The following is a 12,441-nucleotide window of genomic DNA, read 5'->3' as shown; positions in this document are numbered from 1 at the left end:
TGGGCCTAGAGGAAGGCATTGGGAAGTAATAAGTAGATGATGGGTTGCTAGAGTGACAGAAGCTTAAACCCTAGTTTATGCGTTGCTTCGTAAGGGGCTGATTTGGATCCATATATTTCATGCTATGGTTAGGTTTGCCTTAATACTTCTTTTGTAGTTGCGGATGCTTGCAATAGGAGTTAATCATAAGTGGGATGTTTGTCCAAGTAAGGACAGCACCCAAGCACCGGTCCACCCACATATCAAATTATTAAAGTACCGAACGCGAATCATATGAACGTGATGAAAACTAGCATGACGATAATTCCCATGTGTCCTCGGGAGCGTTTTCCTTCATATAAAAAATTGTCCAAGCTTGTCCTTTGGTACAAAAAGGATTGGGCCACCTTGCTGCACTTTATTTACACTTGTTACTTGTTACTCGTTACAAATTACCTTATCACAAAACTATCTGTTACCGATAATTTCAGTGCTTGCAGAGAATACCTTACTGAAAACCGCTTATCATTTCCTTCTGCTCCTCGTTGGGTTCGACACTCTTAGTTATCGAAAGGACTACGATAGGTCCCCTATACTTGTGGGTCATCAGAGCTTTCCCCCTTGTGTGGCGCCCTTCCCCCTCCTCCAACCTACATATATACATTTAGAAGCCCACTGTGGTCCTAATCTCCTCGCTGTAATTCTCCAATGACGATTAGCTTTGCACCGCTAAATGCTGCCGCATCATGAAGACAGTACGCTTGCAATCTGTGGAGAGGCCGTGTCTTACGCTCGAGGGATCATTCATCGACGGTTCGAGGGACTCCAAGTATGATCTACACCGAATCGTCTTCTTCCGCTGCAACTCGGAATTGGTAACAATCCGATCCAAACCATTATTGCATCTTCATAGTGTTCCTAGTTCATCATAGGGCGTTTTTTTCTACTACGTTTCCCAACAATGTACTAATTAGCGATGTCATCCTTGTTACTTTAATAATTCTCATGACCAGGAATACAAGATCATCATCAATACATGAGCTAGTCCTAAGCATTATAAACATGAAAATATAATAATACATCTACTTCCTTTAGGGCATATTTCCAATAGCCACAACATCGCATGCAGAGGGGAGAAAGGAGCTTCGGGTTTGGGTTTTCGTCCCCCCCCCCCTCATGTTAGATGGAGGCTGAGCTCGAGATGAAAACTCGCCGAGGATGCGGCAGGGCGGGCTGAGGAAGAGGGGGAGAATTGCGTATGTGCCATGGGAGAGGTGATTAAGAAGATGAACAATGCGTGGACACGAAGACGTTTGGCCGCTCGTTTACAATCCAACATAAAGCCATTCTGCGAACCAACCTGTGGTTGAGATGGTTAGGTGGACAGTGATATCCTCAGCCCACCAGGGTTCAAATCCTGGTGCTCGCATTTATCCTGGATTTATTTCGGGATTTCTGGCGATACGCTTTCAGTGGGAGAAAACGTTCCCATCGACTACGAGGTGCCTACGCTAACTTCGTTAAATCTCATGATGATATGCCGACTCAGTCTTTTGGAGATGCTCAGTAGGGTGTGCGTGTGTGCGTTTATAGGGGTGAGTGTATGCGCGTTTATATGAGCGCTTGTTGTTGAAATATATTATCCACCTCCCTCCATCAGTTCAGACTTTTGGATGAGTTGGCTGGTGCATGAATTCAATATGCTATGCGAGCCAAAAGGTCTTGAGTTCAACACTCTGCCAACGCAGTATTAAATAAAACGATTCTGCGGCCTACATCGATCATACGTCTAAGGACTTTTGGATGAGTTGGCTGGTGCATGAATTCAATACTTGCGTCTGTGTTAAAAAAACATAAAGCCATTATGAGAAGAAGAAAAACCCGTGTTTTGCGAAAAAAAAGAGTTCATATTCATGTTTCTTTTTGTTCCAAACAAACGAGGGCTGCCGAACGAAAATATTTTACACGGGATGAGTTGGCTGGTGCATGAATTCAATACTTGCGTCTGTGTTAAAAAAACATAAAGCCATTATGAGAAGAAGAAAAACCCGTGTTTTGCGAAAAAAAAGAGTTCATATTCATGTTTCTTTTTGTTCCAAACAAACGAGGGCTGCCGAACGAAAATATTTTACACGGATTGAATGGAAAGGGAAACACGAAGGCCGTGACCGTGACACACCATTTGTACACAACCTTGACCATCACATCACACGACGAAGAGCAAAGCAACGATGCAAATCCGAGACGGGTCGAGCGGTGGGCTCACGCGCCAATTTACGCGTAGTCCTGGTCGGCGACTGGCTGGTAGGACGCGATGAACACGTCGCCGTACACGAACCCGGCGAGGCCGCCTCCGATGAGCGGCCCGACCCAGTAGACCCAGTTGCCGGCGAAGTTGCCGGCGGCGACGGCCGGGCCGAAGGAGCGGGCGGGGTTCATGGAGCCGCCGCTGAAGGGGCCGGCGGCGAGGATGTTGGCGCCGACGATGAAGCCGATCGCGATGGGCGCGATGGTGCCGAGGGACCCCTTCTTGGGGTCCGCCGCCGTGGCGTAGACCGTGTACACCAGCGCGAAGGTGATGACGATCTCCATCACCACGCCCTCGAACTCGTTCATGCCCGCCGCCACACCGTGCGTCGGGATGGCCTGCGTTTACAGTTCACCGGTAAGTTGGACGGTAAATTACACGGCAGCCAGTGTGCGATCACATCATGTGGCGAGTACCGACCTTTCCGTGGGTGACGAATTTGAGGAGGAAGCAGGCGGCGGTAGAGCCGAGCAGCTGGGCCACCCAGTAGAAGATCCCGGTGAGGATGGTGATGTGGCCGCCGACGGCAAGGCCGAAGGTCACGGCGGGGTTGAGGTGGCCGCCGGAGATGTTGGCGGCGATCGCGACACCGACGAAGAGGGCGAAGGCGTGGGCGATCGCGATCGCCACAAGGCCAGCCGGGTCGAGGGCGCCATCGTCGGTGAGTTTCCCTGCACGAACCCAGTTGCCACTTAGCACTGAGGTACTGGTACCATACGTTCATACTGATCACCGTTGGATTCACGGAGACAGAGGGTTCACACAGACACGGTGACTAACCGTAGGCAATGGCGGACCCAACGCCGGCGAACACGAAGAGGAGGGTGGCGATGAACTCCGCCACATACGCCCTGACGGAAGTGGCGCTGAAGGAGTCACCGCAGCTCCCGAATGCGAGCTTCACCATTCTGCTTTCACTCTCTCTTGCTACCCTGGAAAATTACTGTCTGTACCACACACTCAAAGAGGGCTGATGGCTTAACACTGATGAGCGAAGTCCCTTCACCATTAGGACCCTTTTATACACGCGAAATCGTGCTAACAGCTTAATGGCCAGCTCCAATTGCAGACTAGAGTATTTCTGGGCGGTGCGGATGATTATCATAAACTGTTTAATTTAAGGATTAGCTTGGTCTATGATTGGTACTACCAGGCCGCCCAACCGCACCATGCTTTGTTCAAATGTTCCGTTGCTATTATGAACTTCTAGGGAGTATTTTATCTCATCCTGTGATGAAATAATACTATTTGGTTAAGGGGAGCAATTAGATCGCTGGGAGGGTTCGCTGCGCCGTCCTTGTTGCCTCTGTTTGTGTTTCTCATGAAACCAAGTCAAGTTTATTCAGCTCTTTCAATGTTTTCTGAATTTTTATATACTTCGTAAAGTTGAAATCATGTTCGTTTTAAATGACACTTTATCCGCTTGATTGATCAATAGCTATTGCTAAAGAGTTGCTCAAAGTGTTATGGGGCTGGTACAGTGAACTTTCCCATATGTCAATGTTTCGGCCGTTTGCAATGAAGTCCATGTAGATTTCAAATACAAAACTCGTCCTGGTATATAAAAAAACTGAACAGCCATTTGGTAGTGCATACTGTAGACAGAAACCTGTCTTCTACGGTTCTCCATGACAGGGTAAATATTAATGTTGAAAAATCGCATCATTATGCAACTTTGTGCATACTGTATTAATAATTTTTATTGGCGGTGTGTTGGAACATTATTTTCTTTAGTTTTCTCTACTGGACATGGGCTTCCCTGGGCACCAACCCAATATTGTTGGTCCTCTTTTCGTTGTTGATTTCTGCATTCGTGTGTGTTTTGTAAATCATTGTATTCTGCTCTGTTGCCAGATTGGCAAAGCTTTTGCATCTTTAAGAAAAAGAATGAGAAGCCAATCCATGGAACTTCGGAATATGTTTTAGCGAAACACACACACACACACACACTCTCTGTGGTACTACTTAACATGCATTAATAGCTGGCGAGAGTTTATGTGGTGTAGCAAACAAAATTGCTCCTTCGGGGAGTCGCATATTGTCATCACTTTACTCATTTTCACCCAGCCTGTCTGTTCCGAACAATGTCTGAAACTGTCTACTGGGGAGTATATCGTTTAACAGTAGACCAGGAAGAGTTATTCTCAGTTCAGCTAAACAATGTTTAGTAGATACACTAACTAAAATATGGTGAAAAAAGTGAACATGTGAAATGGGTTGGCTAAGTGATCATGACAGGAACCAATCGAGAACTCGGCATTCTCCAAAGTCGGCGAGTCAAACAATGTTAATTCTGCCAAGTTAGCATCAGGTACAGCAATTGAAAAAATTGCAGTGATGATTAAGACTTAGTCTCTTGGTTTATTTTATTGTGAGATTTGTAATGCCTTTCCTTCAAAGAAAATTGGGGTTTAAAAGAGGGTTCATACCGTGCTGATATCGGAGTTTTCAATTCTCAAAACTAGGGTTGCGGGATGGTGATAATCAATAGAAATTAACTCTTTGCAGCAAGGGCGGCCTCTGACTTAGAGGGTGGACGCCCCCCAATGACCGGCTGTTCGTGTGGTTTTCACCTTCAGTGTAATTTCAATGGAATTTCAAAATTTCCATTAATTTTGGTACATACCAAAATAATTGCCTTTTGGTCAAAGTATTTCATTAATTTCGGTAGTACACAAAAATCGAATAAGTTTTATATTATTTTTTGAATTTTCAAAATATTTGTTTGGATCACAGTCAAATTCAAGTGAAAATTTTAGCCGTTTGGCCTGAATGAAAACTAACTTTACTGAATTTCAGTGCAATTCAATAGTTTCGACAATAGCTGGAATGTTTTTAAAATAAAAGTTCAAAGCCACTCTGACATACTAAAGCGCATCGAGCTAGTAGCTCTCTTCTTCGGCAATTATCTCTTTCCTAATCCCAGCAAGTCAAAGTCTTGCCAGAGATGCAAGGTCTTGTGTTCCTGTCACGCAAGCCATGCGCACATCATGATATCATCCAAACATGGTACAATAGTCTTGAGAAAACTGCAAGAATCTTTCGCAATTTTTCATAGTATTCTGCCGTTCTGTGACGCCAGCAAATTTGCGACTTGCTAGAAAAACGTTTTGGCGGTGCAGTGGGTAGCACTTTTTGGTTATGAACGGAGGCCGATGGGCACTAACTTGCAGGGATTAGGTTTGTTGTTTGCTTGTCCTGCTCTCTTGATTATTCAGTGGCAACGCTCCGGCGTGGCATGCGGTTGTTTAATAAGGCACCTTTTGTTCTTTATTACGGCTTTACCTTATCGTTTTGAGCAAATGATTGTGGAACCGTGCCTACATTGCGGAGCCTTTGTCTCATGAATGACACTGTTGTTGGTTGATGGCTGACTGTCTTTGTTCCACACGGTTGCCCGTGGTACACATATATGTAGGCTCACTTTAGAACTAACATCTAAAGTTTGAAGAGAAGCTTGGATTTCCCCCCCAAAAAAAAGAAGAAGAGAAGTTTGGATGAGTTTTGTAAACAAAAAAAGAGAGAGAAAGGAAACAGGGCCTCTCCATCTGTTGATACAAACAAACATCTTAGAACGTTTTTGGTTGCTCGTATCTATTTTGCTTGCATTGCATGCTTGTCTCAGTTGGGTCTGATTGAGAAAAATAAGCTAAAAGCAACATTTGCATGTTGTTTAGTTGCCTTCATACCCTCTGGCCTGGCTGAGACGAAAGGGAAGGCAGGCTGTTTTGTTGCTCAATTGTTTAGGCGTATGAAAGACCATGCGGTGCCCCCATGCTTGGTTTTGGTAATTGATGACAATCTCTATGGACTAATGGTTTCCTTGAGTTATATTTGAAGGTTTTGTCCATAGGCTTTTCTTGGAGTACATGTGTTGGTTTCAAGGAGAGTTTGTGTCGACCAAGGTGCTATTCAAGGAATTATCCAAAGATTGGTCATTTGAGAATTGAGCTTATTGCAAGCATGTCTTTAAGAAGAAGATTGTGTGATCATTCATGTTTACCTTCAAGACATCATCCAAACGAAGAGAGTTGGAAAGATTCAAGGTTGATCAAGACCAAGTCAAGAGTGAATCAAGTTGATCAACTCACAGAGTAGAAGATGTACCGAGAGGAATCAAGTGATCCCATGGTATGATAAGCATTGTCCATTGCACTTTGTGTACTAACCCATGGTCTATGTGAGAGTCTATGTGGGGTTAGGTACGTGTCCATGGGCTTGCGTCAAGAGGATGATATCATACAACCCATGGGAAGGATGACATCAAGTGGTGATCGTCATCAAGATTGCCGTGTGCAATTTCAAGTGGAGAATCACGAAGAGATCAAGTGCTTGAAGCTTGCCATCCATTGTGGTGTCAATGGACTTGTGAAGATGTGGCGAAGAGTGGCTCACCCATAGTGGAGTATGGGGGAGCAATCATCTAGTCTTCATCGACCCAACGCAATCAAGAAAGGTGGTCCATCTTGAGAAGGACAAGATCGTCATCATCTAACTCAAGTGGATCATATGCAACGCAAAGGTTTGCCCTTGATAGGTTTTCTATTTTACCGGTCTCATGGTGGTAGTTGGGAGACCGGGTTATAGGATCGATAGCCGTACTATCAAGGGGGGCTCTCAAGTGAGTAGCTTGATCGTATCGTTCGTCGAGAGCTCAAATCATTGCATCCTTGCATCATGTTTCTTGGTTCTTGTTTGGTTCTCTTTGTGAGTCTTAGAGCTTATGGTCATCTTGATGACAAACTTGGTTTCATCGAAAACGGAGTTCGCATGCGTCTTCTATGCTGTTTTCGGTGTTGGAGGTTTTACCGGTCTTTTCCGAGGAAGGGTTCTCACCATTTTCTTATGGGCCTTTTCTCATTTGCTTCTTATTGATATTTCTTTGAATATTGTGTTAGCCCTTGTCGCTATCTTTCCAACAAACTTGGTTTCATCGAATTCGGAGTCCGTTTGCAAAAGTTGTGGCAGTTTTGGTGTTCTGAAAAGGCTGCAGCGGTACTACCGCGAATTGGAGCGGATGTATTTTTTCACTACCGCTCCAGAGCAGTACTACCGCGGCTCCTACAGCGGTAGTACCGCTCCGGACCAAAAACTCGTCCAAGTCTTGCGGTGGTAGGCCCGGATGTATTTTTTAGTACCGCTCGCAAGCAGTAGTACCGCTACCATTTGCGGTAGTACCGTGAGGTCGAGCGGTAGTACCGTGAGGACGAGCGGTAGTACCGCTCCGGCAGTTCTTCTGGCCTTTTGCCTCCTCGCTGTTGTTTTTCAAAAGGGTACTTCCGCCCTAGAGCGATACTACCGCTCTGTGTGGGCTGTGAGCATAACGGTTGGATTTTTCCCCACCTATAAAAGGGGGTCTTCTTCCCCAATGAACCTTATCCTTTTAGCTCATGTTCTTCCCCCATTGTTGACCTTCTTCGAGCTTGCTAACTCTCAATCCCTCCAATGATTCTTGCTAGTTTTTGAGGAAAAAGAGAGAGGAGATCTAAATCCACGTTTCCACCTATCACTTTCTCCTCTAAGTGAGGGGAACCCCTTGGATCTAGATCTTGGAGTTCTTCATGTTCTTCTTTCGTTCTTCCTCTCATTTTCTTCCCTAGCATTAGTTGCTTTGGTGGGATTGGGAGAGAAGGACTTGGGCACTCTGTGTGCCCTTGCCATTGCATTTGGTGCATCGGTTTGAGTTCTCCACGGTGATATGTGGAAGTGAAATTTGAGAAGCTTGTTCCTCTTGGGTGCCTTGGCGCCCTAGACGGTTGGTGGTGTTCGGAGCTCAATCATTGTGGTGTAAATCTCTGGGCAAGCGTCGGGGTCTCCAATTAGGTTGTGGAGATCGTCCCGAGCAATTTGACGGGTACCGGTTACCGCCCCCAAGGGTTGCCAAAGTGTACGGGTTCGGTGACCGCCCCCAAGGGTTGCCATTTGTACGGGTTCGGTGACCGCCCTCAAGGGTCCCTTAGTGGAATCACGGCATCTTGCATTGTGCGAGGGCGTGAGGAGATTACGGTGGCCCTAGTGGCTTCTTGGGGAGCATTGTGCCTCCACACCGCTCCAAACGGAGATTAGCATCCGCAAGGGTGTGAACTTCGGGATACATCGTCGTCTCCGCATGCCTCGGTTATCTCTTACCCGAGCTCTTTACTTATGCACTTTACTTTGTGATAGCCATATTGTTTCTTATCATATATCTTGCTATCACCTAGTAGTCTATCTTGCTTAGCATAAGTTGTTGGTGCACATAGGTGAGCCTAGTTGTTGTAGGTTTTGTGCTTGACAAATTAACCGCGAGGTTTATTCCGCATTTGTTCAAGCCTAAACCGTAATTATTTTAAAACGCCTATTCACCCCCCCCTCTAGGCGACATCCACGATCTTTCAATTGGTATCAGAGCCTCGTCTCTCTTTGTTAGGCTTAACCGCCTAGAGAGTAAAGATGTCGACTAGGGGATTAGGATTCTCTCACACTCTTAGTTTCGATGGCACAAATTTTGATGTTTGGGTAATTCGCATGCTTAATCTCTTTAGGGTCATGGACCCAAATTTAGAGCGAATTGTAGATATGGGTTTTTCTCCTCCAGAGGATCCTCAAAGATTATCTTTATAGGATGAGAAAAATTCTTATCTCAATGCTCAAGCTTCTAATGTGCTTTTCGATGCTTTAAGCAATGTAGTTATATTTCAACTCATGCCGTTCCGGGATGCTCACGAGTTGTGGACAAAGCTTCAAGATAAATATGGCATGTCCAAGTTTTGTGGGGATGATTGTTCTCCCTCCACATCCGGCCGTATAGTCTTCTCAACTTCTTCTACTTCACCTACATGTGGCTTGCCACAAGGTAATGATATGGTGAGTAGTGTTGGTCATTGCAATGATGATAGTATGTTTATTGTGGATGATCCTTCATCACTATCTTATTGCAATGCTCCTTCTTTGGGATTTAACACTTCGAGCACTCCAAATATTTCACATGATTGTGTTGATAGTCCTTGCATATCATGTAGAAATTGCTTGACTAAATCCCATGATGATATGTTTACTATGTCTTGTTGCCATGATAAAAATGCATATATGTCCTCGAATTGTTGTGTTAACAATGTAGAGAAAACCCAACACCCCATGGAACAAGATGTGGTCTTGAATGGTGCTTCAATGGATCCTTCATCATCATCTATTGCATTTTGCCTTATGGCCAAGGCTTCAAAGGTATCTCCCACTTTGAATCCCAATATATCTTGTGATGATGGCAAGAGTGATGTTGATGTTGATTATGATGAAGTGAATGATAATGTTGCCTCCTTAAAAACTAAGGGGGAAATGATTTTTAAAGCTCTTCACAAAAATAAACTTGCTCGTTCCAACTTCATGGAAATCATGTCTCTTGCCATTGAAGGCAAGATACATTGAGGAGTTGGAATCTCATCTAGAGGAGCATGAGGTCACCATTGAGAAAATGGAAGCTCATGAGCGTGATTACGCAAATGAGATCGCCGAGCTATCTCAAGCTCTTGAACATGAAGAAACCACATCTGAATCTCTTGAGGAGACCTTTGCTCTAGAATTATCTAGAATAAAGGAATCTCATGATAGAGCACTCGAGGTGGCCAATGATTTCAAAACTAAAAATGATAAGCTTGAAGTTGCTCATGCTAGACTCCTTGAGGATTTTGAGCACCTCGAAAATGGCTCAAGGGTCATCAAGGGTGAGCTCATCAAACTCACCGAGTCTCATGCTCAACTTAAAGCTTCATATTCAGAAGAGCTTGCCAAGTTGTCTTCTCCTCTTGTTGCTAATGATGATGCTTGTGATACTAACTCTATCTCTTGTGAAGTATCCATATTAAAGGAGAATGTTGAGCTAAGGGCTCAACTTAAGTTGCTATCTAGCAATTATGGGATGTTGGAAGAAAATCATGTAAACCTCACAAGCTCTCATGATGATCTTCTAGTATCCCATAATGTGCTAAAGATAGCTCATGAGGCCATGCTTGCTAAGGTAACATCTAGTGAGCCTCATGTTGATACTAGCACTACTTTTGGTCAAAATGCTATATTGCCTTGTGCTAGTCCTCGCGATTCATCCATGCATAACATTGGTACATCTTGTGATAAATTGCTTTCCTTGCCTTGTTGCTCTAACGATGAAGCTTATACTTCCTCTAGTACTTGTGTTGAGACTAACCATATAGAGAAAATCAAAGAGCTTAAGGCCCAAGTCACTTCTTTGAAGAAAGACTTGGAAAAGAGTCATGAAGGAAAATTCACACTCAACAATATCTTGAGTGTGCAAAAATCCCCCAATGACAAAGGTGGACTTGGATTCAACTCCAACAAGAAGAATAAGTCCAAAGTGAACAAAAAGAAGGGCCAAGAACAAGTCAAGAATTCGGCCAAGATTGTTTGCTTCAAGTGCAAAGTAGAAGGGCATCATGTTAGATCTTGCCCATTGAAGAAGAAGGCCATTAGTGACAAGCAATAAGGGAAGCGGCCACAAGTTCGATCTCATGCTCAACCACAAGTTGAAGAAAGTCCTCTTCCCAAGAATCCTTAAGCTAATGCTTCTCAAGTTGAGAAATCAAGTGAGAAGAAAGTGAAGAGTAGACGTTGCTACTTATGTCGTGAGAAAGGTCACCTCGCCTCTTCATGCACTAGTGGTAACTTATCCAACCCAATTATTATTGATGATATCTATTCTCTTGGGAAGGATAAGGTTGGCAATGTGTTTGCCAAAGTTGTTGGTACTCAAAGTGGTGTCAATAAGAGAACCATTTGGGTAGCCAAGCCTATTGTGACTAACCTCTTAGGACCCAACTTGGTTGGGGACCAACAAGCTCAAACTTGATCAATAGGTGTTGTTGGAGGGCACTGGGGACTTGGCTACTTTATGAAGAATTAAGGGGACTTCATCATTCTAATTGTCTCAAGCCAAGTTATTCGAATTATCAAGTTTCTATCTTATATCCAATGTTTCTCCATGCGGTAACTCGTGCTTAAAGTGTTTACATTGATAGTTACTTACCCCTTTGCATGTTTGGTTTTGTTCCTTGCATGTGTTTGTATATGTTGTGCTTCCAACGTGATTATCTTGTGCAATCAAGTATGTGTGTCTTGGTTTGCACATCATGTACGTGTGTGTCATGCATTGAGCCTTTTGCATCTTGTTCTTTTCTTAGTTGGCTCTTGTGAGAAATTAATGGAATATCCCATTATGGGGGAGTGATGTGCTTTGTGCACCTCACAATCCTATATATGTGTGTACATGAGTAATACCATCTAGTGTTGATATTTCAAGATTATCTAGTCACTATGTGGTATGTCTTCTCATGAGAAATTCAAATTCTATATTGTCCATTAATTATCTCGTGTTGGATCATTATTTTGCCTCTTCTTTATCTTTAATTGGTATCACATTATGGGGGAGTAATATGCTATGTGTATATTACTAGCCTAGAAAATGTGTACATTTGAGATATTGTCACCTAGAATTGATATTGTAAATTATCTTGTTCCTAGGTGGCATGTTAGCTCTACAAGTTGCAATTTGCTTTTTTTTGATGTGAAGATGATGTCGGATATCCTTGTTATCTACCACCGGGAATTATTTCCAAATACTTCTTGTCTTTTGACAATTGGTACTCACTTATGTGTGGTAGAAATTATTGATCATCTTTACATTGGCCTTTGCTTTTATTTGCTTTATCTCTTGCCTAGGATTGTGTCAACTCCCATTGTATTCCATACCACTTGTGGATCTTGTTAATTTCTTGACCTTGTATAGTGTTTTCTAGATATAGTGAAAGTGGTGATCTCACCTCGTGCATTTTGTATTCAAATGCAAATTCTCTATAATGCACTAGTCTTGGGGGAGCTATCCTATTCTCTATAAAACACTCATCTTGTGATCCTTATCAAGTGTGTGTTTGTGGAAGGCAAGCCGTTTCTTTTTGATGCTTTGTGCCATCATGAAACTTTGTAGAGGGCTTGGTTTGTTTGGAACCATTCTCTCTTTTGGGAGTTTGACATCTTTCTTTTTGAGTGTATCAATGGATATCTCATTCCTTGATGTATCTTTTATGGATAACCTCCAAGTGACGATTTATTCATTTGGTATCTTTTCTTCGCTTGGTATTTCTTTGTCTTTTGGTCTCGGTTCTTGA

At 43.6% G+C, this 12,441-nt stretch overlaps 1 protein-coding gene across 1 annotated transcript; it reads right to left on the bottom strand.

The window, feature by feature from the left end:
• Positions 1–2,032: 2,032 nt before the first annotated feature.
• Positions 2,033–3,293, bottom strand: LOC125513998 (putative aquaporin TIP2-1). Its single transcript, XM_048679240.2, has 3 exons — positions 3,068–3,293; positions 2,708–2,958; positions 2,033–2,625 (listed from the first exon to the last, which is right to left on the bottom strand). The coding sequence occupies exons 1-3, from the start codon at positions 3,192–3,194 to the stop codon at positions 2,254–2,256; spliced, it is 750 nt and encodes a 249-aa protein (XP_048535197.1). The 5' UTR covers positions 3,195–3,293; the 3' UTR covers positions 2,033–2,253.
• Between the last annotated feature and the right edge of the window lie 9,148 nt (positions 3,294–12,441).

Source organism: Triticum urartu, chromosome 6A, assembly GCF_056163025.1.
Source record: "Triticum urartu cultivar PI428250 chromosome 6A, HENAU_Tu73, whole genome shotgun sequence".
NCBI lineage: Eukaryota > Viridiplantae > Streptophyta > Magnoliopsida > Poales > Poaceae > Triticum > Triticum urartu.
This window is presented reverse-complemented; position numbering and strand designations above follow the sequence as displayed.

Coding starts and splice junctions, on each gene's coding strand:
- LOC125513998 (XM_048679240.2), bottom strand. CDS start 3,194: ATGGTGAAGCTCGCATTCGGGAGCTGCGGTGACTCCTTCAGCGCCACT. Junction 2,959..3,067: donor TGGGTCCGCCATTGCCTACG/GTTAGTCACCGT, acceptor GGGTTCGTGCAG/GGAAACTCACCGACGATGGC. Junction 2,626..2,707: donor AATTCGTCACCCACGGAAAG/GTCGGTACTCGC, acceptor CTGTAAACGCAG/GCCATCCCGACGCACGGTGT.